The sequence below is a fragment of the Myxocyprinus asiaticus genome, chromosome 21, assembly GCF_019703515.2.
Source record: "Myxocyprinus asiaticus isolate MX2 ecotype Aquarium Trade chromosome 21, UBuf_Myxa_2, whole genome shotgun sequence".
In the NCBI taxonomy this organism is placed as follows: domain Eukaryota; kingdom Metazoa; phylum Chordata; class Actinopteri; order Cypriniformes; family Catostomidae; genus Myxocyprinus; species Myxocyprinus asiaticus.
The window spans coordinates 43,177,430-43,205,262 of NC_059364.1; the positions used below are offsets into that span (position 1 = coordinate 43,177,430).

A 27,833-nucleotide genomic window follows, 5' to 3' on the forward strand; every position below is an offset into this window, starting at 1 on the left:
AAAACTCTAGGCTACAAGATCCTGTTCTCAAAAGCCTTGTGAACAAATGTTTAGTATGTGTTATATTGCCTTATTTCAGTGACTTACCATTTAAATTTTTTCAAAAACCATGCATAAACGTTATTTTCTCAAAAATACAAACATGTACATACATGCTGTTCAGTCCAGTTTGTGCTGAATACAGTGTTATCAGACTTTAGCCATTAATATGTTTTTAAGCAACTGAAAAAAGCACAAATGTCAAGGCATGTCAAAAATTCTCCAGGGCCCAAAACACCCTCAGACCCCAGAGGGTTAAAGCCTGTAGACTGATTTTCATGCAAAGGGAGCAGGTTGCTTTTGCCTGGAAAATCCAAAGGATGTGATGTTTATGCGCGCTCCCGAGAGCCTTGCCTCAGTGCTTCTCTTCTGCTATTCAACAGCGTCAACCGACAGTCTGCAACACTAGGTAATGTTATCTTAGAGATGGAATCCAGCAAACGTCTGGCTCCCAGCACAACACCGACTCCTACACAAACTCTGAGTAAGCCAAAAAAAAAAAAAAAACATTTATCTACTGAATCCCATCTGGCTAAGCGGGAACGTGATCGTGGTCGAGCGAAAACTAGAGTGAACATCGGCAGGGCATTTGATTCCTGGAGGGACCTTCGTTCGGTTTTGGGGATCAAAACTGCATAACTGCAAAGCATGTGAAATATAGTGCCATTAGGATTGATCTGTGTAATTTTAGCTAACTTGATCTTGCCTGCTAACACTGATGAATTGCAAGCTACCTTGCTTCGTAACTTTCAAATATTCAGGATAAATTTAAGCAAATATGCTGGTTTCTTGATCGTAGTACAACATATGACATACAAAACATAGTGCAACATAACAGTGCAGTGCAACAGTAATTTTAGTTTAGTCTTAAAGTTTGTAGTAAAACAATCATAACTGTGTAATTTTAAGTATGCTACCTCATCTGTCAGCACGATGCCAGTGAATCACGTTCAGTCTCTTTGTACGTTACGTCATTGTTTTAGCCGATGCTCGCTCGCTCACGTCCCTATGGAGTGTGTGCACGAGCGCGAGCCCGAGCAACAGGTAGCTGGTTGCAGTTCACTTAATGGCCACGGGTGTCATTAATAACAAGGGTATCTGAATCTTACATACTGCACCTTTAAGTGAACGAATCGTTCTCATTCACTTCAATACACTGACTCATATTTTTCGTTCATTGACGTCTCTCCCTTTCGAAGGCTATGGACTCTGTTTTTCATGCCTGTAAAGACTGACTATAGCACAAGCCAACAGCATTCGAGGGCATGCTTTGAAGAAGCATAGCATTGGTTCAACCCACTGAATGAATACGCCCCTTCACTGAACTAGTCGGTCATTTGAGTCTGAACAAGATGAGCAGTGATTCTTGAACGAACTGAATATACTAATAAACTCGTTCACGAATGACTTGAGAACGAAGAATCTGCAGAATGACTGAATGAGAGGAGGCGTGTCGTTCGTTCAGTTCGGCATGTTAGTCAGTCACGTACAACAAGGAGAGACAGAGGTGAAAAGCACTTAAGACAAGTTTATAGGTATTCTTAAAACATGATCCCCAATTTATGAATGTGTGAAAATGACTGAAGACGTACAGTAAAAATTACATGAATTACAGATGGAAATGTTGTGCTTTGATGCACAGTGTAAGATATTTAGGCTTTTCTTAAACTTTTTCTTTGTCTTAGTAATAATTAGGCCCAGCATTTGACAAAATACAGGGAATAAAAAATTGCCATTTATGGTGAAAGCGGTTATGGTGTTTAAACTTTATTTTTTAACTGTCTTTGTACATTTGAACACAAATGCTTTGTCGTGCTTGAAAAGACTGACTTCAGCGTGAGCTAATGGCATTAGAGAGTGGGCTGTGAATGAGCATATCATTGGTTGGACACACTGAATAAATACACCCATTAACTGAACTAGTTGGTCATTTCATTCGTGACGTGAACGAGCTGAATGTACTGGTAAACTCGTGCATGAGTTCAACAAGAAAAGGGGCTGGATGAATTATGAATAAAAGTGAGTGATGACCAATCATTACAATGACATATGGATGTTACTGAAACTTATAATTATTTTTAGGCTAGTATTGTTGTCCTTTTTTGTATAGCTTGATAAAAAGTTGTGCTCAGCAGTTCACAGTATGATATATATGCTTTGTTGTCATTTGTGGGGAAAGACTTATGATCCTTTAACACTGCAGTGCTGAAGTATCTTAGTAGAATTTTAATAAAGGATCATTAGACTTGTTCTGGTCGTGAATGAATGCTTTCGGTCCAATGTAATTACTTAAAAGATGGTCAATTGGCGCCATCTGCAGGTGCAAAGGTGTAACTTCAAGATATGGGCAGTGAACGAATCAATGAACTAATCTGAACTAATCTTTTTGGTGAATGGAATCAAAAGAATCGAGTCACTGAAATGAATCAAAATCACCACCACTAACTTGTACCCCAGCGTCGCAATGCAATGCTCTTTCAGTTGAGCTACTGCGCAATGTGACTGCGCTTGAACACGTTTGTAAATGTAGTTGATTATGTAATGCAAATGTTACAGTGTATTGCCTTACAAATCATGTGCTATAGTAGAAGTGTTTTGATGTCATAAGATGTAACAAGTAACATGTAACATGTAAGATGTAACAAAAAGTATGTGTTCATGAACCGATAATGTGCCATTTTGATAGCTATTTGTCGAAATAAAAGTTATTGTTGTTGTAGCACGTCTAGTGTTCATTTCACCAGGAAACTGCCGCAGTATGTATATTGAGCCCTGTAAAATAATTTTGCAAAAATGTAATTATAGTCACGTGGTTCTATGAGACCATCTGAGCTCTGTGATTAGCAGAAACTTTGAATGTGGACCGTGGATGAATAAAATAACCACTGTTTGTCTGCGCTGGTGGATGCTGCTGCTGGATGCTGCACTCATCTGATGTCTCCAACTGGGCCGAGCTGAAACAGTAATTCACTATGTCCTCCTCTACTACTGTTTTATTTAGCATCAATTTCTCCCAGACTTCAGCTTAGCTTCCCAGTTCTACACACTCTACAAGAAATCATTTTCTTACTCTGTGTTTTTAAGCTTTATGCTTATAACTAGAAAAAAAAAAAAAAAAAAAAAAAACAGGTAAAATGTACTTTTTTCCCTTTTATCCCTGTTTAGCCTTTTAGTTTACATTTATTTTTCTTAACACATTTTTTTCTTGTTTTAAACATAAATCTCAGTATATTTTTTTAGAGTAAGAAAATTAGATAACTTTTGATTTTTAACAGCTGTTAAACAGAAGTGTAGCAGAACTACCCTATATACAGGATATAAACGTTTGTTTTTCATGCCTGAAATGTGTGAGGTTAAAAATAGATTCAGGATAATTTGCCTAATAACGACTAATGAGGAGTAAATTAGCATAATCGTTTGAAGGATTTTTTGACAGGGGACTGAATTTAATTCATTGCTTCCTAACTGCAATCTCAAGGCGGCAGCCAAATGGAGGATTGCCAAAGAGCAGACCGCAGCATGCCTCAGATGCTGCTGAATTCTGCATGCATTATGTGTATCTTTCAATGTACATGGTATTTGGTTACCATGGTGATAAAGTGATGTCATACACACAAGGTTGTTATAATGTATTTGAACATTGACCTCACAAATGTGTTGTGTGAATGTTTTGCATAAAAACTTGGATCAGGGGTAGAATATTTGTATTAAGAATAGTTGGCTGTTTGATGCGTGACTGTCATTGCAATGAAATCAAAATTTTATTTGTGCATCTTGCATTTTGAGTGCAGCAGAGACGTTTATAGTGCAGGATTGGTGTGTATTTAAGAATTACTTGAGAATGTGCACACTGATACGTACAAAAAGCCACATAAAAATCATTTTGCAAAAATGTTAGTATAGTAACTAGGGCTGTCGATTTAACACGTTAATGTATTGCGATTAATTATATTATTAATTTTACGCAATTATTCATTACCCCGGACCGTAATAAGGAATATTCCTACCATCGGAGCAATTCACACTTGAAGTACCACCTCAGTAGGGGGCAGTAAACACAAATTTAGCTGTAGAGGCAACGAGCAGCTATGCAGGAGCAAACCACACTTTAGTGACAGCAGACAGCACAAGATGAGGACGCGTCCTTGCATTCAAGCACATCTGGACAGAGCGCAAGTCTGAGTGCAGGGGTCTCGAGACGTGTTTCTCAACATTTCAAACTACATTTAACTTGACACAGTGTCCAAAAAATGCTGTGTTTATGATGCGATGCAAAGTAAGACGCTCCAAAAGTGTTTGTCTCACGTATGTGACATAGACATGTCCTTAGAAAAGCCCTTATAATAAGTCTACCTCAGACAGATTGATGAATTCAGTTGCAGAATGGACAGTTGCTGTGGACTATAGGCCAGTGATAGGCTTATGTTCGATGAAATGTAAATAAAGAATATATGGCCTTGTATTGTCTAATCAATGCTTTACTCGTCAGCCACAACAATGTTATGTATTTTAATTATCTGAAGTATTCTATTTATAATTGTTTAATCAATAGATATTAAGTTATTTTTATTTGGGGGCCTATCTCAGCAAATATTTATATATGCAACTAATTGTGATTAATTTGATTAATTAATTGACATATCATGTAATTAATTTGTTTTAAAATGTGAATCATTTGACAGCCCTAATAGTAACGTGATTCTACGAGACCATGTTGCAATATTGTATTGAGGCCGACTGAGCTTTGTAAGCAGCAGAAACTCTGAATGTTTCTGTAATGTTTCTTCTAAAACAAAATAAAGTAAATTCATCTTGTTTTGAGAATTTTTTAAATATTTTTTACAGGAAAACAGTACAAAAATTCATATCAAGAATAACATTTTTGCAGTACATATTTGCCGTTATATCAAAAGTCATAGTTAAGAAAAAAATATATGCAGTAGCAAGAAAAAGTATGTGATGAAACCTTTGGAATTACCTGCATTTATGTATAAATTTGTCTTAAAATCTGGTTGATCATCTAAGTTACAATAATGAAACAAACACAATCTGTTTTTACTAATGACACACAAATTATTGTATTGTTCTTGTACATATTGAACACATAATTCAAACCTTCACAGTGTAGTTTGGACAAATTATGTGAACCCCTAGGCTTATGACATCAACAAAAGCTATTTAGAGTTAGGAGTTGGCAAACCTGGCATCCGATTAATGAAACGAGATTGGAGGTGTGGATTAGAGCTACTTTCACTTAAGGGAAGTGGAGGGAGGGAGCATCATGATTTGGGGCTGCTTTGCTGCTTCGGGGCCTAGACCACTTTCCCTCTTTGAGGAAAAAATGAATTGCCAAGTTTATCAAGATATCCTACAGGATAATGTTGGGGTGGCTTTGCGCCAGCTGAAGCTCAGTAGAAGTTGGGTTAGCAGCAGCAGGACAATGACCCTAAACATTGAAGTAAATCCACTACAGAATGGCTTCAAAAAAAGAAAATCCACCTTTTGGAGTGACCCAGTCAGAGCCAAGACCTTAACCCAATAGAGATGCTGTGAAATGACCTCAAGAGAGCCGTTCACACCAGATCCTAAGTGTTAAAGCAGTTCTGTAAGGAATAATGGTCCAAAATTCCTTCTGAACGTTGTGCAGGTCTAATCCGCAGCTACCGGAAACACTTTGTTGAGGTTATTGCTGCCAAAGGAGGATTGACCAGTTATTAAATCCGAGGGTTCACTTACTTTTTCCACAGTACTGTGTATGTTTAATAAAGATATTGAAGATTATCATTGTTTGTGTGTTGTTAACTTAAGCACAATGTGTTTGTCTATACTTGTGACTTTGATGAAGGTCACATTTTATGACAAATTAATGCCGAAAACCACTCCAAAGGTTTCACATACTTTTTCTTGCCACTGAAAACATATAATTGTGCCTGATAACAGGTGCAAGTAAAAGGTTAGAAATAGCATTTTAGCTTAGCATAAAGCTAAATGTTCATACGACAATTTACACAAGGTTAACTACTTTTGCTGCTCCAAACTTACTTCAAAACCCCAGAGAGCATACACAATAACATCTTTTTTCTGATCGTATGTGGATTCTCTCTATTAAGCTTCCATTACGTCATATCCACCTTTTCACACATAACAGTGTGAAAGTGCCCTTTGTCTACTCATATGAATGTAACACATCATAAGAAAGTGTTTCACCACTGTTCAAATGCTCCTCAGATTGCATCATTTAAATGTATAAATGTTTTCCAACTGAATAGACTAAGAGTCTGTTCCAAAACTTAGAGAGCTGCCCCACTGTCTCATGCTACAAAGGCAACTGTCTTCAATGGCAGGATCCTAACTAAAATGGAGCCTCATAAGAGAGGGATTTGCAACGCTCTACATAGGCAGCAACTCCACCTGTCATTCAAATAGAGCTCTTCATGCGCAGAGCACAGGAGCATCGCCTCGCAACTTATTTCAATACAGGTGATGCAAGAGGAACGATGCTATATTTTAATGGGCATAAATATACAAAGTACACATACATTTTGGGTAAAATTTGTATTAATACTATTCAGTACTGAATGGATTGTAAGTATCTTATGTATAATAAAAATTTCTCTCACTCACTGGATTTATTTTTCCACTGAGCTCATCACAGTGCATTATCTGATCACCTAACTGGGGAAGGATACATACGATGATACAATGCGTACAACGAGGCACTTAAAAATAATTTAGCAAAAATGTAGGTATAGTAATGTTGAATCTATTAGTGTTCCCTAATGCCAAGAATAGAGGTTGACCAATATATCGGTTTACAGATTAATCGGTGTCGATAGTTGCTTTTTGGAACTATTGGTTATCGGCAAAAATCTCTGCTGATAGTTGCCAAGATTTATTTTTTTTATTCCTCATCAATAAACCTCATATATATATTCTTATACTGTATATACTGTACATACAAAACTCATCTGGTAAATATATAAGCTATAAAAAGCTTAATTTGGTAAATACTTACATATAGAGCATTGTAACGGAGCCAAGTCCCTGGTGTATTTCTGGCTTGTTTAGAATTAAAAGTCCAGCATTATGCACCAAATCATAAAATTCCTGGTTATTATTGGGATTTTGGTTGCACACTAAACTGCTTTTTGGGATTTTATTAATTTTGGACTCTTGTAGCCTCAACGTCTGTTCCTGTCATAGTAAGGAAAGACTAAGAAATGTTTTATCATTCTATAAAAAAAATGATCTGCCGATTAATCGTTTATCTACCTTTTCCACCACCTTGGTTATCGGTATCGGCAAAATCCACTATCGGTCGACCTCTAGTCAAGAATGCAGAGAACTGACTTGCATTTTCATTAAAACCAGTCTTGCCTTACTAAATTTAAAGAATGAACTCAGAAGGACAAGAGGACGTAGAAAGTCTCTATACGAGTTTTAAGATGTGCTGCAATCTTCCTGTTGCACAATTGACAGTCCCAGCACATTTGTAGCCGGTGAGAGAACTACTGGCAATATCACACACCAGTGACAGCATTATTAGCATCACACCAGTGAGGTTTTGCAGAACTAGTCACACATTGAAAGAATAAAGTCGTTTAACACTTGTTTCCTCCATGTGTTTATTACTTTATTAAAATGATTGCCAACAAAACAACAAATGTTGGTGGAGTATGAAAACTCTCACGAGCCCTCAGACTTAGGCGAGCTTACAGCGGGAAACTCTTGAAGGAAAACCTGTTGCGCTGCAATGACTTCTAGGACTTCAAATGAGTTCTTACCAAGACACCATCCGATGCAACCTCGATATTTGGCCTGATCAAGAACACATCCAGGTAATTTTATGCAGTCTAGGTTCTTTTGTTCTTGAGTATTGGAATTGAACGTTTCGGCAGTGAATGATGACGTTGAACGAGTCCACTAGAACGTACGAACGCATAAGAACACACATTGAGAAACAGCCTCTGAGCCTCTCTAACCAAGTCAGACATTTGTACCACTATTAATGATGACCAGTTGACTTTACATCATCTGTTTCATTGATGATGTTTAAAAGCCCTGAAGCAATTTCATGTTTGCATCTTGCTCTCTCCATTAATAAACTCTCTTTTGGGGAGCAGAGAGAAGAATATGTTCTACACTTAGTGGGAGTTGCAGGGAATGCCACAATAACTTGAACGACATGAAGAGTGATCTGAATCTCCATGAATGTGGTGATGGATTATGGAGGCAGGCACACAGCAAGCAGATGTGTTATTTGTTCCTGTGCTCTCTGTTCGTCACCCCCTCCCTTTATAGACAATAGGAGCACTTGGAACAGCTCTCTCTGAGAGTGCTTCTATTATCATGCTCTACTTTCTTCTGAGTGCAGATGGCTTTTAATATCTCAGTGTCATGTTTTTCTGCTCTTAAGATAGCCAGTTATAGTTACTGTGCCATGTAAATTATAGAGAGGATGCAGGATTCATTTTTTGCCATAGTTTATTGCTCTGTTCCCATGTGGAGTTCTGATAGAGTCGGGGACAGCAGGGAAAAAAACAATGCTAAGTGAAAACTTACTATTATCTATGAGTCATGGCATGGATTTTCCTAATAGTTGCTGATGCTCAGAACAATAACTGCTTGAAGACATTCACATCCATAACTTCTCATTACTACATTACTCATAGATGGCTCCACTAGTAAAGGAAGATCATTTGCATCTAATTTACCTGGGTCTAGTGTCCATGATCAGTGTCATCCCTGGATCGCCAGTATGAAAAACTTCCAAAAGCCATTCTCCCAGTCACCTGTTCCAAGCATGTCATTAAGCCGGGCATGTCTCAAAAACAAGAGGCCTCCCTTTGTCTCCCACTGACTCATCCCGTTAAATGCCAGGCTGCATCCTCATCAGCCAGGAACCACTGATTATCCGAGTGAGCAATCTTTTCAACTCTGGGCTAACGAAGGCCATGCTCTCTGGGTAATGAATGTTTCACATGAAAGAGCGTATAGTGGCCAGTTAGAGATCTGCAACCCGACCCAGGCCCGATGGGACCTGAGAACCATACGGGTTTCGGGCTGGGTTCGGGTCAGTTTTTCAAGTAGGACTTCAAGTTTGGGTCGGGTTCGGGTTTGTTCCGAACTTGTTTCGCGCACGTGCTCTCTCACTCATAGATGCGCGAATGGACAAGTTTGGGGTCGTTCACACATCTGTTCTGTTTTCCCATTATTTTCCTATGTAAAGACATGCTGGACGAATGTCTCATGCAGGACCGGCACATTTTAAACACCATGACAAGTTAAAAAGTTTTCAAAAACGCATGTTGAGACACCTGCACTCTGTTTCATTCTTTGCGCTGCCTAGATTGTTTTTTTGCACAGTTGTCACAAAGATTCATTGTGCTGAACAAGTTCAGGCTGCATGGAAGGGACTGTTGCATTTTCATTTTATTCCAGATCGTTCTGTACCAAGTGAAGTTTCAGTGCATAAACGGTAAGGCAATGCTTTCTTCCCCTTCTGCTCTAGTGTACTAAGGGGCTGCTGTGCCTTGTTCAAACTGTGTATGTTTACTGTTTCAGTAGTGTTACGAATGTTGATTATATGCTTGCATAAAATACAGCCTATTGCAACAGTACTTGCTAGAAGACAAAATTAGATAGTAAGCCATTTCGGCTTCGGGTCGGGTTCGGGCTTAAAATCTGATGTATCATGTCTGGTCTGGTCTCGGGTACGGGTCGGGTTCGGGTTTCATTTTAAGGCCCATGCTGACCTCTACAACCAGTACAGTGGTGAGAACAGCTGTTAAGACCAGAGCGAGGGAGCAAGCAACCATTGATGAATGCAGCAAGAGCGAGATCTTGAAGGTTCTGTGCAGGTCTCTGAAGGGTTCTGCCTGCCTTTGCTTGCTCCGCTCCAAAGACAGCCATTTGTTGATTGCATTTGCTGAATTAATGTGTCTGTGACAGATGTTTACAGCTACTGCATCTGTTTCCTTGTGTTAGGGCTGGCTGGTATGATGGTATTAACCATGCAAGATTTTGCCAAAATATTTTTAGCAGTAGATAAATAATCAAGATTACAGTTTCAGTTGCCACAATTAAATTATTGTGAAAAGTTTCAATTACAGCATTCAATTTAGATCTACTTCTGTTGCATCAAAAAATTCTGTTTATTTATTATTAAAATAACAGTTTTGTTTGTCATGCTGCTTGACCGTTTAGGCAATGTCTTGATTTATTGATAAAAACAGCAATTAAAGGAATAATTCACCCAAAAATGAAAATTTGCTTATAATTTACTCACCCTCAGGCAAGATGTATCGGAGTTTATTTCTTCATCAAAACAGAATTTAAGATTTTTAGGATTTCATTTCAGGCCTCCTCCTTTAAACAATGCAATATTCAAATGCATATTTAGGGTGCAACAAAATAATCCACACGACTCCAGTCGACAAATAAAGTTCTTCTGAACCCAAACAATTGATTATTTTTAGAAATAAAACAATCCTTATATACTTTTTAACTACAAATGTTCGCTTCCGTACATCTCTGTGACGTGCGCTCATGAGAGGGATGACGTAAGCTCGTTGGTAAGGTCATGCGTCACGTGGAGGAGGAGGCAGGAAGCGTGTCATTGTTTACAATAGAAACTTGCACAGACCACAGACCAAGCGCTGTTCACAAACCAAAACAATCCAAAACAATTTCAAAACAATATTAACATTTTTTTTTTTTTTATAATTTCCAAATAATAATAAAAAAACATTACTGCAGTAAATAACCATCCTTTATTTTGGAGCAATGCCATTGCATTATCTACAGGGTTGTAGTGGAGGGTAAATGCCGTTTACGCACCTTTTTATTTGTGAAATAGCGTTTACTCACATTTTCATTTGATTAATTATTGTTTACCTACTTATTACCACGTTCCCAGCATTGCTCAGGCAGGCGAAGTATACTCGTTATGTTCGCCTGCGCATGCTCGATTTGCCTTGCAAGCATGCAATGATTCATCTATCCAACAGAAAACTCTGCTCATCCTTGTGCAAGCTATACGATGTAGAACTACCCAACCTCTGATACGCGGTCACGCACTTGTAAGCCAACACCTCTGGATGTGGACAAAGAGGCACTCTGGGCATTGTTGTCCTAAAGAGGAACTAATAGTTGTTCTTGTCATTGCCATTGAAATCTGTGATTAAAAACACACACACATGCAGACAAGAATTTTGAATGTGGCCAACATACTGACTTCAATTAGTCAAAATGATTAGTTTTATTTGGTTTTCCGGCAAGCGTTCAGACAATGAGGTCTGCAAACAAATGTGATAAACTGCAAATATTAGTTGTCACCGATTTCATGTGTAACAGTTATGTATTGTACATTAATACATTGTTTATGATACAGTTTGTATCTACACTAGTGCTCTTTAGTGCTTCAATATACTTACTGTATTTGCAGTGTAGCCCATATCAGATAATTATTAATGTGAATAAAAATATTTTAATATCAACATTTGCAGTGTTTGGTGGAATGTGTGTTCAGTCCATATGATTTTTTTTCTCCAATTAATAACCTGATTAATTACCTACACTAGGCCTTCCTTTTTAGTAGACTTGCATCAAATACAATTAATTGATATAGTTTAAAAATGTAATACGTTTTCGATTATATTGATGAATGATTTGTCATATCAAAATTATCTGGAGAAATTCATAGTTTACCCACCTTTTTTTACCACTACATCACTGGTTATCTACTTATGCTTTTTCTTTAGCAGAAATATATAGGCTATATGACTGTCAGGAATTCAAGCCACACAAGTTGTAGTTAGTGAAACCAAGTGCGAGAGCATTTACTGAGATTCACAGGATTTACAGTGTTTACACAGTGAGATCAATGGTACAGGTGATATCACACAGAAGAGAAGCTTCACAAACTTATTTATGCAGGCAGTGATGAGAGAATGAATTGAGTGAAGGTGTGGTGAATTAGAAATCGGGTGATGAGGAAGCGCCCCTGAGTGGAGCTGGTAGACACACCACTCCATGCCTGATGGAGGGCCAGGAGAAGAATCTTTTGTTTAATTTTTTTGCCGCATGCCCAAGAGGCTGTGGTACCCAAAACGTCAACAAAAGAGTGGTTTTCTTGTTCCCTGGGTCACATGTCAGGTGTGCACGGCCGTCGTCACGACTGTCATCCACCGTTCCATTTCGGCATGTTCGGCACTCCAGCAGCAGACCCCCCGCCCCTGCGCGCCCAGCTGTGGCACAAACATGCCCACACCGGGTTGGTTCTGATGGACTGCGGGGAAGATATTCCTCCTCCCCCCTCCTCGACCAATCCTCCCCCCTCCTCGACCAATCTTATGGTGGGCGTCAGGAGCCAGGTAAATGCTTCGATGTCTCTGGACTAAGCATGGCCACGGGGTTCGAGCCCCCTCGACGTGGCACCTCAGGCTCCGCCCCGACGCGAGGCCCCACCCGCCGGTACATCCAGCGTGATTATCCCCTTGGTCCCCCTCGCCTGGAGTTTGGACGCGTGGCTCGCGCTTGGGTTGCGGTGGGTTGTGGCCAATCTTGGACCTGCAAGTACTGATCCGGGCCTTGCACAGAGTCCCGTTCAAGATACTGACACAAAAACGCATTTTAGCGAGCGTCCAGCATCAAGATTGGTTCGCGGTGGTAGATCCTTCCTGTGGTTTGCTTTCGAGGGCTGGGTGTACCAGTACAAGGTCCTCACCTTCGGCCTGTCCTTGTCCCCTCGCGTCTTCACGAAGGTCGCAGAGGCAGCCCTTGCCCCGCTAAGAGAAGTGGGCATCCGCATCCTCAATTATCTCGACAAATGGCTAATCATAGCTCACTCTCGGGATGTGTTGTGTGCGCACAGGGACCTCAGCCGACTGGGGCTTCAGGTCAACTGGGAAAAGAGCAAGCTCTCCCCGGTTCAGGGTATCTCTTTTCTCGACTTGGAGTTGGACTCAGTCTCAATTACGCATCTATTTGGATCACACGCAGAGCTTTAGAAGCTCCGAGCAGCTCTTGGTCTAAATTTGGTGGACAGCGGAAAGGAAGTGCTGTCTCCAAACAGAGGATTGCCCACAGGGTCAATGACACCATCGTGATGGCATATCACGCTCAGGACGTGCCGCCCCTGTGGGGTTACGAGCCCACTCTACTAGAAGTGTAGCAGCCTCCTGGGCCCTGACCAGTGGTGCCTCTTTGGCAGACATCTGCAGAGCAGCGGGCTGGGCAACACCCAACACCTTTGCGAGGTTCTTTAATCTCCGGGTTGAGCCAGTTTCATCCCATGTGTTGTCAGGTACGAGCGGGTAAGTTCTGGGACAGCTGGCCGGATGTACCGCTTGCGCATAGCGCCTTTCCCCTCCCATGAGGTGAAGACATGCGCTTTTGACTCCCAGTCGTGTTCACAAGTTGTGATCCCTGGATGACTTTCCTCCTTAGCCCTGTGACAGACGAGTTTGCGGAGAATCTCGCTGCCGGCCCAGTACATGTGTTAACTAAGCCCTGTACTGGGGTAGGTGCTCCACATGCGCTGGTTCTCCATAGGTGACCCCATGTGATGTATCTTCCACTAAATCGTTTCCCTGTTGGTAAACTGCGTCTTCCGTGGGCAGAGGTTCCTCTGCCCCCGGTCACCGTGTTTGTAGAACTCCTCCCCCATTGGGTAGGACCTACCATGGGACTTCTCCACATGACATAGACTCGGTAAGACCATGTGATGTATTTCCACTCGAAATACATCCACGTAACACAGTCCACGTAACACAGTTCAGCTAGTTGTGGCATTTTGTATAGAGACCCCTAGTGTCACTACATCGACACAGCGTTGAGTGAGTGACAGATAGGGAACGTCCTGGTTACTTTCGTAACCTCCATTCCCTGATGGAGGGAATGAGACGTTGTGTCCCTCTTACCACAACACTGAACTACCCGCTGAAATGGCCGGGACCTTGTCTCGGCTCCTCAGCACAAAACCTGAATGAGTGGTTGCATACCAGCTCCTTTTATACCTGTATGTCCGGGGGAGTGGCATGAAAATTCCACTCGCTAATTCCCATTGGCCTTTTTTCAAAAAGCAGAGGTGTTTAGGGCTCCCAAGAGTGACCCCTAGTGTCACTATATTGACAGAACGTCTCGTTCGCTCCATCAGGGAACGGAGGTTACAAAAGTAACCAGGACGTTCTCTTGTGTTGCACGCTTCAAAGTGATGTGTGAAGGTGTTGATCCACTAAAAACATCACATTATGACTTCTGTAATCTGTGTATTAGATTACAGAGACCAAAAAGCTCATTTAAAGCAAAGCATGCAACACATTCCAGACTGCTTATTTAATGAAATTGCAGCCTCTTACGGTGTAACAATCAAACGACCACATAGCGAACTGCTTATCCAGAGGTGTGAAACTTCCGTCAAACAGACAGAAACTGACAAAGTGATCCATCAAAATAAAGTTTGGTTTAAATGGATGTGTGAAATTGAAGAAATTATGACAAAAAATATATTACTACTGCATAGTAAATTTGTTTTATTCATTTTAATAATAATAATAATAATTATTATTATTATTACTATTATTATTGTTATTATTATAATAATAAAGATTATTATTACTGTTATATCAGGAATAATTATATTTTAGCAAATTTCACAAGCAAGTGGGCTGTTGTACTGAATGTACTGTAAGTTTTTAATTTATACAGTTATTCTCTGTTTTGCTCACGTTATTTGACAAAAAATAACTGTTTTAGATTCAGCTGTGAAGATTTTAATGAAGCACTTTATTTGATCAAATAATTTAATTTGATGAACTCTTTATGAATTCATTTGATTAGTCATATTTTTGATAAAAATAATTAATCTTTTAAATATGGAATTCAGTAAAAATAAAATGGAAAACAGAATTTGGGAAAACAAAGCAGAATTAGGGGGGAAAAAATATTTCATTGTGTCCTATTTTTTTATGCCTTGCAAACATTAGCATTTTCTTTAGTAAGTAATAAAAGTTGTTGATGTATTGAATATCTAATTTTGCTCATTGAAACTTGTCATCAAAGTGATTATTTGGCTAAAAATTGCTTTCTATGGGAGGCAAATGTGTCTTCCTGAAGGGAGCGCCTCCCGGCCTGAATCCTGGAAGGGGAATTCTTCGTTGATCAGTATTCAAACCTTAGGATGTATTTGTCATACTGCAGACATTTGTACATTAAATACTGTGCTTATATCTTTTTACTACAAGGATTGGTATCTGAGGTACAAATCCGCCCCTGCAATCTGTGGAAAATAATTACATAAAATGCCCTATTCAGTAACCACAAGCTACTGTTATTGTTCCATCCATCCCAGCGCTGAGAAAAGTAACATGTACGGCGTCAACGTCGCTCGTACACTTCAGCAGCATAGTAAGGAAATTTTCACTAATGAAGTTTAATAGGCACTGAATTGGCAAAATATCATTTAAAGTCAATAATATAACATTACATGCTCTTTCCTATTTCTTCTTCTTCTTTTTCTTCTTCCCATTTTTTTTTTTTTTTTTTTTTTTTGCCATTTCATCACTGTCATGTGACCATGGTGACGTGCTGGCTGTTTCCAGAGTGCGTGCACAGACTGTAGCAGGATTTTTGGACTTTCCTTCTGGAATCAGATTAAATTTAATGAAATATTTACAGCAGGTCCACTGGTGAAACTGAATTAAACAGTAATTTTAATTGGCAATAATGAGAACAAATCTGCTCATAAAGCTTAATGCCAAAGCTAAAGCGGCATTTGAGCAATTAGAGGATCTCTTTTAATAAAAAGATTTTCCTCTCTCACTATTGTTCCTGTACTTATGTGTTGTCTTTTTTTTTTTTTTTTTTTTTTTTTTTTTAAGCTTTAGTGTCTGTTTTGAGCCTTTGTGATTGAGATGCTGTGGTGATGGTTATTTCAGGGCCAAGTTTTCAAAGTAGTGGATCATTAATAAATGTTTAATTAGGCATATACAGTTCTCACTTTAGATTAGATCACACAAAATGCTTAGTTAGTAATTAGTCAATGCTTTACTATGACCTATAAATTAAGTAATAATTAAAAATAAAAATAAATAAATACAATTGCTTTATTAGTAAGTGTTACTAAAACAGTAACAAATACATTAGTTACATTTAAATGTAAATACAATTAATTACATATATAATTTCTTTATTGACTATGAATTCATGCCTTGTTTATGTTAAAAAAAATATGAAACTGCCTGTAAATGAACTGATTAAACAATAATAAATAATTTGCTACAATGAATATAAACAAATAACAAACTATTTGTATGCAGCTTATTAATGTACAAACAATAGTTTATAAATGATCAACTGACTATAAACTAATGCTTTACAAATACTTTATACCGTGTAGTTATTATAAAGTGTTACTACTAACTTATTCAATGTAGAAAGTACTTTATCTTTTCTGCTATATTTTCTTAACTCCAAAATATTATTTTTTTTCAGTGTAGCCTACATAAAGTAAAGTACACATAGTGCAATTATTGTACAGTAGTATATAAAGTGCCGTCACGCATACCTTTGCACGGTGAAATTCCCCGGGCGAAGTACAGTCATCTCAATGGGAATCTTCATGATCGTGAATTCCGATCAGGTGGCAAAGAATTTCCTCAAGAACTTCGAAGGAAGTTGCTTAGTTTGGCAGTGACCTATGTGTGGGTGGTGCTTCATACACAGCTGTAATGAATATGGTTTTACGTGTGCTCAACGTCTCCCCACGCCATCTTCGCCCGGGGAATTTTACGATTCAAAGGTATGTGTTCACGCCTTTAACCGAAATTAATTAGAATTACAATTTCAAGTGCAATACATATACATATTTTTTTTAATTAATTGATTCATTTTTTTTTTCTTTTTTCTTTTTTGTCAGCTCTAACTTAGCCACATACACACCACAAAGATTTGGGAAGGAAAGCACCATTTAAATCTGGGAGTGTATCCCCATCAGTGGTTCTCAACCCTGTTCCTGGAGCCCCCCAACACTACACATTTTGGATATCTCCCTAATCAAACACACCAGATTCAACTCATCAGCTCGTTAGTGGAAACTCTAAGACCTGAATTGGGTGTGTCAGAAAAGGGAGATATACACATTGTGCAGTGTTGTGGGGCCTCCAGGAACAGGGTTGAGAACCACTGCCCTAAATTATTATTTCATGTGTGTACGGAATAAATGTCTGGGATCTGTTTTACTACATTAGTTTTACTGTTGTAAATTTTTCGCATTTAACTGAAGTGTTACATAATGTGAAGCTATAGTTGGACTGATAATAGACATATCATTTATTTATTATTAATAATCATATATTTTAATTTGCGTCCATAAGGGGAAAAAAATAATCAAATGAGATTACACACCTTTCATTTGTACAGAATTTTACAGGTGTAAAAACAGCACCATCACATGGTTATTTAAGATATAAAATATTTGTTTGTTGGATTTACAGTACAATTGTGATATAACATTACTCATACCATGAAAAAAGATTCTGGTCATACCACCAACCCACTTGTGTTTTGTGTCTGTCTTGTTGTTTTGCTGAATAAACTTCATCACATAATTTAGGTTTCAGTGTCATGCTTCCTGCTGTGCCAAAATATATTACCTCTTAGAGCGGATAGATAGTTAATTAACGAATAGCTAGGTTTATTGTTAATAAGGGGCAACTCAGAACACACAGAGAGATGTGCACAATGGGAATTCCAGAGAGGAGTTCTAAATAATGAATGACTAATGATTGAAATTCAGCTAATTGTTTGTTTTGACATAATTGGCTCTAATTCATGTGTCTGTAAAGCATGATGACTTATACAGTTTTTGTTTGTTGCAGAATGCAGAAGCCAGCTTTGACTTCAGTAGCAACGACCCGTACCCTTACCCCCGCTACACGGACGACTGGTTTAACAGGTAATGAGTGCTCGGTCTGTCATTGGGCTTGACTTTGACACAGTTGTGCTCGAAGGTATGACTGTACATTTTATACCGTGCAGAAGTAGAAATGTGTCAACTTGTTAAGATTATCCTGTATAGGTTATACTAGGTTGGTTAGGATTCAGTAATCTGTACCGATACCAGTAATTTCACAATTATCAATATCAATTTCAATACCACAGTAAAAATAAGCAATATGCTATTGAACACACTCCTTTTGTCTCTTTAGACACTTACATATTCATGTAAATAATACATTAAAACATTAAAACAATTTTCTTCAAATGCTTCTCAATTATGTAAACATTGCTTCAAGTGTTTGAGTAATCATTCAGGTTATTATAACATCGAACCAAGTATAAAGTAAACTAAGAATAATAATTGAGTATAAAAAAATTGAGAACATTCAATTAAGGGCCACGTTAAGATACAAAAAGCTTAAATGCAAAAGAGAAAAAAAGTCATTCTTATCAAGAATTAGGACTTGAAATTAGGACATATTTTGGATTGGGAATCTTGACAAGTCCACGTTTGGATATAGCCTTAAAAATACAGAACAATGTGCGGCTACAATTAATACTGCAATAACAGTTATTACTAGCACATAATAGAAAAATAAGGCTTAAGGTTACTTTTAATGTCTGTATAACCCAGTGTAATACTTAAAGGGGTCATGTCATGAGGAATCAAATTTTCCTTGATATTTTGACATATAAGAGGTCTAAAAAAGCATTTATTGAAACCAAGCTGCAAAAACGCCTCATTCTCTAATTCCACGACTTCCCTACGTCACTTGGGGTACATTCATTCATGACCACCTCTACAGCTCAAAAACATTAAAGCCTACTTAAAATCATTGCACCCTTGTCCCCTGCCCACTGGTGCTTCAGTTTGTTCTTAGAGTGAGAGACAGCAGGACATAGACCTACTGTGGCCTCACTATTCCTGAACACCAAAGGGAACTCATCTGGACTATTTAAAATTATTTTTGTATTTAAACAAGCACAGACAGATGTCTTTGACCGCTTGATACATATCTTGGGCCGCTTTTAAAAGACATGGTGTTAAGGTATAACTCTGAAGAGGAGAAGCTATTCTCATCATTCAGCTGCTGCCTCTTGCTGTTTTGAGCACAGACGCATCATAGACGCATTCTTTCGCGCATCTGCGCTCTTTTAATTGTTGGTGTATGAAAACATGCATTGGACGGATGTTTTTGACTGTTTATATGCATTTCGGGCAATGTGCATTTCAGTGCAGGATGATACTGGAAACTGGATGTGGATGTGTCCACATCCAGTTTTATTCCTCATGACATGACCCCTTTAAGTTACCAGTATATAAATTTACTTTTACTTTTAGAATGATATAAGATTTTGGTCATACTGCCCACTTCTAGTAGGCAGGAAGTGCATGGAGCTGAAACTGTGTTTCTTAGCAGTGGTTGGATGAAGGAGTCATTGCAACTCAGTATTGATTTTCTTTACACGTAACCCCATTAAGTCATCTCTCTCTGGGCTCTCAACCGGGCTGCATTAACACAACAGTTGTGCCACAGTGCGCTGAACCCTTACATCTACACTCTTATTAGAGCAGTGTAGGCATGACCAAAAATGCCCAGAGGTGAAGATTAAAGGGATAGTTCACCCAAAAATTGTGTATTACTTTTTTTTTGTGAACACAAAGATTTTAAATGAATATTTCAGCTCTGTAGGTCTATTCAATACAAGTGAATGGTGGCCAGAACTTTGAAGGTCCAAAAAGAATATAAAGTCACCATAAAGTAATCCATATGACTCCAGTGGTTAAATCCATATCTTCAGAAGTGTTATGATAGGTGTGGGTGAGAAACAGATCAATATTTAAGTCCTTTTTAACTGTAAATTCTCCTCCCTGCCCAGTGAGGGTGATATGCATGAAGCATGTGAATCGCCAAAAACAAAAGAAGAGGAATGTGGAAGTTAAAGTGAAAGTGGAGATTTAGGGTGCTTCTCAAATGGAAGGCTGCAGCCTAGTAAGGCTGTGTCCTTCCTAGACCATTCCTTCGGAGGCTGTAGGCTAGACTCCTCCTCAGCATTCAGTGCTAGAATGAGATGGTCTAGAAAGTGCACATGGCAAACCATATGCTTAGAACCATGTGATATTTTACTTTGTGTAGAATACTTCAGAAAACGAGAAACATATTCTTAATCCCTTAATTATTTTAGCAAAATATTTTATTCACAAAGCTAGAGGCACTAAAAAAAAAGCCTTTATATAAGACATTTTGCGACACTGATCTTAGAATTTATATTTAAACCCTTTCAAATATGAAAAAAAACGGAACCCTATACATATTGTCATTGCTGCAAATGCAAATATAAACTTGAAGAGAGATAAAAAAAAGTAAGCTGTGTCAAAAAGGTTTCCACCCTTTTTTTAAATAATTGGGACATGTGCAAAGGATTGTGGGTGATTGAAGGCCATGAAGGATACACTCGATGCATCCTACAAAATATGGCAAAAGAAGGCAGTGAAACAAGGCTGCCTTCCAAGTGTCCTCACAATTGAGCAGTATTTGAACTAGTGACCTTTCACCAGAAATATTCAGCTGAATCACAACCTTGAATATTAAGCTGAAGGGCTGAGCCTCACTTAAGCTGAACTCCTACAATCACCCTTGCAAAGCTGTTTATTTGTGCACTAGGCTGCATACTTCTGCATGAGAGTGTGAGTTATTTCTCTTGTATATGTATGGGGGACAGAAGGTGCCCCGCGGGGGGAAGGTCAGTGAAGATTGTCAAGCCTTCTGTCACAGTGCAGCACAGTTCAAAACTCAACATTTCTACCAACTATCACTCTGTTGCACCTTCTATCACTAAGACTGTACCAAATGGAGTCTTAAAACAAAGGTTCAGGAGGAGCTAGTACATTTTATACTGTCAATCATTATGCAAGAGTATATACACTGATAAGCTAAAACATTATGACCTCTCACAGGTGAAGCAAATAACGTTGATCATCTCCTAACAAGGCCACATGTCAAGGTCTGGGTATATTAGATGGTAAGCGAACAATCAATTCTCGTAGTCAGTGGATTGAATGCAGGAGAAATGGGCAGGAGTAAAGACCTGAGCGACTTTGACCAGGTCTAAATTGTTATGGCCAGGCTACTGGGTCAGAGCATCTCTGAAATGGCAAGGCTTGTGGGGTGCTCCCAGTCAGCAGTGGTCCAAGGAGGGACAAACCACAAACCGGCGACAGGGCGCCCCAGGCTTATCGATGCGTGAGGGCAACAAAGGCTATTCCGTCTGGTCCGAACTGACAAAAGGTCCACTGTGGCACAAGTTACAGAAAATTTTAATGATGGTTACGGTTTCACAACACACAGTGCATCACCCTGCTGTGTATGGGGCTGCGTAGCCCAGACCGGTCAGAGTGCCCATGATGACCCCTGTTCACCGACGAAAGCACCTACAATGGGTACACGAGCATCGGAACTGGACCTTCGAGCAGTGGAAGAAGCTTGCCTGGTCCGATGAGTCCCATTTTCTTTTACATCACATGGACAGCTGTGTACATGTGCATCGTTTACCTGGGGAAGTGATGGCACCAGGATGCACTGTGGGAAGACAACAAGCCGGTGGAGGGAGTGTGATGCTCTGGGCAATGTTTCCTGGTCCTAGCCTTTCATGTGGACGTCAATTTGACATGTGCCACCTACGTAAACCAGGTACACCCCTTCATGGCAATGGTATTCCCTGATGGCAGTGGCCTCTTTCTGCAGTATAATGCGCCTTGCCACACTGCATACATTATTCAGGAATGGTTTGAGGAACATGATGAAGGGTTCAAATTCCAAATTCCCCAGATCTCAATCCGATTGCGTATTTTACAACTGCTTCAAATGTACCACATCCAATCAGATATTAGAGACAGAAACATCAGTTTTATAAAACACTATTTTACATAGTCAAAGGAATACTAGTCCTGTACCACAACTATTTACATTATTATCCAACAATGTGCAATATATTGCAAAACTGATTTTTGTAATGTGTTGTGTTAGCAAAGAAAATGAGCTGGCATGCATTAATTTCACCATAAAAAATCTGAATATAGTATTTTATTGTAAGAAATGACTGTTAAATCTTTTACAGTGCACATCCAGTATAGGCACAATCTAATAAATAAAAAAGAAGACAAGTTCCTCTTCTCTTTCTCCACTGTTGTTGTGAGGTGTGAAGCAGTTTGAGGCATGTTGAGAGAGCCACAGTCATATCATTTGAACTGCAGTCTCACAGCATAATCAGACACTTATATATAAATAGAAGCACTGTCTGTCTGAGAGCAAGGGAGGAGGGATGCATTGCTGTGCTTCATGCTGGGGCTACTCCTGAGGATTCGCTGTTCTCCAGAGCGTTTAGCTGCATGTCTGGTGTTGCTGTGGGTTGCTATTTGAGTAGAGCAAAGTTCAACATCAGTGAAATAGCTCACCCGAAATTGAAAATTCTGTCATTTAGTTTTCCTCATTTTCAACACTGTAGTCTTTCTTTCTTCTGTGAAACATTATTATCTTTTTTTATTTTTATTTTTATTTATTTTTTGCAGAATATTCACAGGGGCTTTCGAGCTACAAAAAGTGCATAAAAAAGTCCTCATAATTCTACAGAATATATGTGGTTTAAACAGAACTGAGAGTACTACACTGTTATAAGTAGCTGAAAACATACAAGGTGTGGAGGATGGGTATAATGACAGGAATTCAAATTCTTCAGAAATCTGCAGAGCGGTTTTGTGTAGTTCTGCGTACACAGATCCGTGTGGACCTGCACACACATTAGGTGACATTTTTGTGTTCTCCACTAACAAATATGAAATATTTAACTCTCTGAATGCATTTTGCAGTCACGGAACAAGGTGTGCTGGTGAGGTGTCTGCAGTTTCAAACAACAACATCTGTGGGGTGGGTGTGGCCTACAACTCCAAGGTGGCAGGTACGTTCCTGATTTGTTTTTACAGTGATGATATTAAAATGACATTATAGTACCTAATTTGATAATATTAACTCCAAGAGCATGCAATAATTTCTATGCAACTTCAGCATGCAGCACACTTAAACATACAATAGAATTTATTTTTTCAAAGTATAATTTTTTCCCAAATTGTTAAATTCATAAATAAACACATTGCTGGCAGGTGCGTACAAAATACCATGGGGAAAAATAGAAAAGCCCAATGATGCTTGCTAAATCAAAATTTTACGATGTGAATGCACTTAATGCACATTAATAAAAATAATTTCATTACCGTTCCACATAGATGTTATCAGCATTTACTAGCGAGTCTGGTTCCTTCCTTATATGGCGTTTTCATGGGCATGGATTATTATAATTGTGAATAAACGTGCACATGCCCCTTTTTTACAAATGTTTGGAATTCACTAACATACACACGTTTTACTAACAAATCTGAAGAGTACGAAGCGTTTGTGAATCTGGCGTAAAGTTTTCGGGAAGGTCCATTTTACACACAATTACTCCAGATTTACTCATATATTTACGAAAGTTTCATGAATGAGGCCCAACGTTTTTGTGTTGAGATTACATAGTAATTTTAATTTAAGAAAACGAATTTCAAACACGTGGAACAACTGTACACAATTTAATCAAGTTCAGCTATAGAGCTATTTCTTGTAAGTGTAGATTGTGCCTCATTAATTAAAAATGCCTGCCGTAATTTACATCACGGTATTATCTGCTGAAGAAAGCAGGCGGTAAACTGAATTTTATTCAAAAGAGATGTTTGTGTTTATTTTCTATCAATCATGGCAGAAGTAATTCCTCAAATAATGATCAAATGATGGAGAATAGTGTTATAACCTTGCATATATCCAGACATGCAGTGTAGTCAAGCACACTTTCAGCATGTTAAAGAGATGATTCAGGTGTCTGGATCACAGTAATGGAGTGATGTTGTTCTGTCCAGATCATGGTGGTCTGCTGCATCCTCCTGTATATAGCGCTCTGAAACGGTCAGCAAATTGTGGTCAACACAGATTAAGTGGGCGCGTTTGCACTGCATAACTCCTTTAGTGAATCGGGCGCTAAACCAGTGCAGAGAACATGTGCAAATAAACAGTGCTTTTACTGGGCACAATTAATTCATAGTTAATTTCCCCCAATGCTTTTTTTTTATTTGAAATATTTATAGTTACTTTTTGCTTATCATGGTTGTGCAGTCCAGTTAATAAATATGATGAATGACTTGTCTTAATTTGAGACATCCCTTTGTTTCTTAGCCTAATGGAATAACAGCTGAATTAATAACTCTACCATCTCCTTGTTTCACAATAACTAGTACCGAGCACAAACATGTAGGCATCAATAGAAACATAATTTATGCTCTGCAGCCCATTGATTTTTTTTTCAAAAGGCCACAAAAGAAGAGGAGACTAACTAATAGCCAGTGAATATCTTTTGTTTAGCTTTTGTCCCTCACGAAGGGATACATATATTGTGTGGCGTGAACTGTAGCCTTTCCTCTTCAGCTTAAATTGCTTTCCTGGAAGAGCTTAGTCACAGGTCTCACGTGTGTTGTTTGAGTCAACTGCTGACATCTTACACTGTACAGCACTGGTATTCTTAGGTCCTGATTTAGTAAGATTCCAAATAAAGGGTTATAATTTACTTGTGCAATCTAACTAATTGTATGTGTGATTCGTGGGCGTATTTACTACGAATAACTGCGCAAATAGCCACATTTGCAAATAGGCTGGATTCATCTGCATTTAAAGGAGGCTTTTGTGCGTGGTAAAAATCAGCAGGTATGCTGCTCACTTGCAGCTCATTAAAAAGCAGTGATTTCAAGTATGACTATTTATATGATTTCTAAAATTGTATAGCCTACCGTATATATGAAAAAAACAACAACTGATGAATTGATCAAATTGCAGGTGAATTTTAATGGATGGGTGCTCAACCCAAATTACATATCCATTAAGGGAAACCTTCAAAAACTGACAAGATGCACTATGTTGTATACTCAATAGACTGTTATATCAGCTCAGACATTTTTTGCATGTACTTTCAAGTTTTCACGTTTTTATACACTCAAACCTTTAGTAAATCTGGGCCTTAGAGTTTATTCATACATTGGATTCTGGCATAAACGTGAATATAGACTCACCGAGCTGGTGTTATTAGTAAGGAACACTAATAAAGTTCCTGACGGGGTCTTCTGCTGTTGTAGCCCATCCGCCTCAAGGTTCAACGTGTTGTGCATTCTGAGATGCTATACTGCTCACTAGAATTGTACAGAGTGGTTATCTGAGTTACCATAGCCTTTTTGTCAGCTCGAAGCAGTCTGGACATTCTCCGTTGACCTCTCTCATCAACAACGCGTTTCTGTCCACAGAACTGCCGCTCACTGGATGTTTTTTGTTTTTGGCTCCATTCTGAGTTAATTCTAGAGACAGTTGTGCATGAAAATCCCAGGGGATCAGCAGTTGTAGAAATACTCAAACCAGCCTGTCTGGCACCAACAATGTCAAGGTTGAAATCACTGAGATCACATCTTTTCTTCATTCTGATGGTTGATGTGAAAATTAACTAAAGGTCCTGACCTGCATCTGCTTGATTTTATGCATTGCACTGCTGCCACACGATTGGCTGATTAGATAATCGCATGAATAATAAGTGTACAGGTGTTCCTATTAAAAGTTCTCAGTGAGGGTATATCATAACATTTCTAAACCCACAATACATGTAACAAGCTAAATCCTTTGTTCCCTGCTGAAAATATCAGCTTTACTGGTCATCAGCATGTGTTGTGTTTTGGATGCTGGTGTCCCAAACAGCCTACTGTAATGTATAGGTGCTGGACAGAATGACCCAGGAGCAGAGGTAACAGTTCCAAAAATATTTATTAATAAAGTCAGTAATGTGCCACCACGCAGAGTAGAGAGTAGTGTGTTCGTCAGTGGAGTGTGTGCATCATGGAAGTCAGGAGGAGCTTGGCAGAATCCTCCACAGAAGCTTGGCGATGAGAGAGATGTCCAGCGGCCAATGCGAGCAACAGCAGAAGTGTAGATCCATAGCACGCAGGCATAGAACAGAATTCTGTTGTGGATTGCCAGGCTGAACTCAGCGAAGACTGGAAAGCAAACCACAACCTGAACAATGCGGGCAAACCAACAGAGTGACAAGACAGGACCAGCTAGACAAGGAGAGCGAGGTTAGTACTCAATTTAGCATAATAATCTGGCAAAGAAACAGAGAAACATGAAGGCATATTTAGGGAGTGCAGTCGGGCTGGAACAGGTGTTGCTCGTCAAGCAATCAGTGGCATGATCAGCGGTGCCCTGAGAACAGTGAATGTTCTCATGTAAATGCCAGTCGAGAGCGCCTGGAAAACATGAGGGAGAGAAAATAAAAAAAATAAAATAAAAAATAAAAACTGCGGGCTTAACAGAACCGTGACACCTACTTAACCAGCAAAACTACTTTGGTCAACAAGCGTCACCTGAAAGGCCATGCTGGTTGACCAGCTTTACAAAACCAGGACCAAACTAGTGCTGTATAGTCTGAACCAGCATTGAAATAAATTTTCAGCAGGGTTGGCAGAAGGGGATGAGAAGCAAAGCTCTCAGTGGATTGTGAAGTGCTTTATGTGGTGCCAAAGCAATCACATTCTGATCCTAATTCTACTCCTGTCCAGTGAGACTCACACCCTATCACCCCTTCAATTATCACTGCAGAGCATGCTGAGTATAGTGGAATTACATGTGATAGGGTTTTCCTCTTGTTCCCATTTTCACATGTTTCCATGTAGCAAGAACTGCAAAAGTGCAACACAGAACAGTAATTGAACAAAATGAGAAGATTTGAGGAAGACAAATTTTCTAGTTGAACAGAGTAGCGAATAGTGGATTTTAAATGTGATTAGAAAAAAATAATTCTACAGTTTCAAGAAAAAGTATGTGAACTTTGGAATTAGCTGGTATTCTGCATTAATTGGTCATAAAATGTGATCTAATTTTTATCAAAGTCACAAGTATAGACAAACACAATGTGTTTAAGCAAACAACACACAAACAGTTATTATCTTTCCTGCCTTTATTGTACACATTTGGCAGCAATAACCTCAACCAAGTGTTTCCAGTAGCTGCGGATTAGACCTGCATAACATTAAGAAGGAATTTTGGACCATTGTTCCTTACAGAACTGCTTCAGCTCAGTAATATTCTTAGGATGTCTGGTGTGAACAGCTCTCTTGAGGTCATTTCACAACATCTCTATTGGGTTAAGGTCTTGGCTCTGACTGGGCCACTCAAAAAGGTGGATTTTCTTTATTTGAAGCCATTCTGTAGTGGGTTTACTTCTATGTTTAGGGTCAGTGTCCTGCTGCATTACCCTGACATTTTCCTGTTGGATATCTTGATAAACTTTTCCCTTGATGATAGCAAATCCAGTCCCCAAATCATGATGCTCCCTCCACTGTACTTCACCGTTGGGATGTTGTTTTTATGTTGGGATGCAGTGCCCTTTTTTCACCATACATAGTGCTGCATGTTCTTCCCAAACAATTAAACCTTAGTTTCATCAGTCCTCAAAACATTTTCCCTGTAAACTTGTGGAGTGTCAAAGTGGTCTTTGACAAATGTCAGGTGCACAGCAATGTTGTTTTGGAAAGCAGCGGCTTCCTTTGTGGTATCCTGCCATGGACGCCATGCCTGTTTAATGTTTACCATATAGTAGACTCATGAAGAGAGATGTTAACCAGTTCCACTGATTCCTTTAAGTATTTAGCTGTCACTCTAGGGTTCTTTTTTACC

General features: G+C 38.9%; 1 protein-coding gene across 1 annotated transcript in view; it reads left to right on the plus strand.

Moving 5' to 3' along the window:
* The window catches only part of LOC127412310 (neuroendocrine convertase 2-like), a 120,043-nt gene that overhangs the window by 45,041 nt on the left and 47,169 nt on the right, over positions 1–27,833 (plus strand). The window contains exons 6-7 of the mRNA XM_051648559.1: positions 17,919–17,995; positions 22,907–22,995. Coding sequence (XP_051504519.1) covers positions 17,919–17,995; positions 22,907–22,995 — 166 coding nt within the window. The remainder of the gene's footprint in view (positions 1–17,918; positions 17,996–22,906; positions 22,996–27,833) is intronic.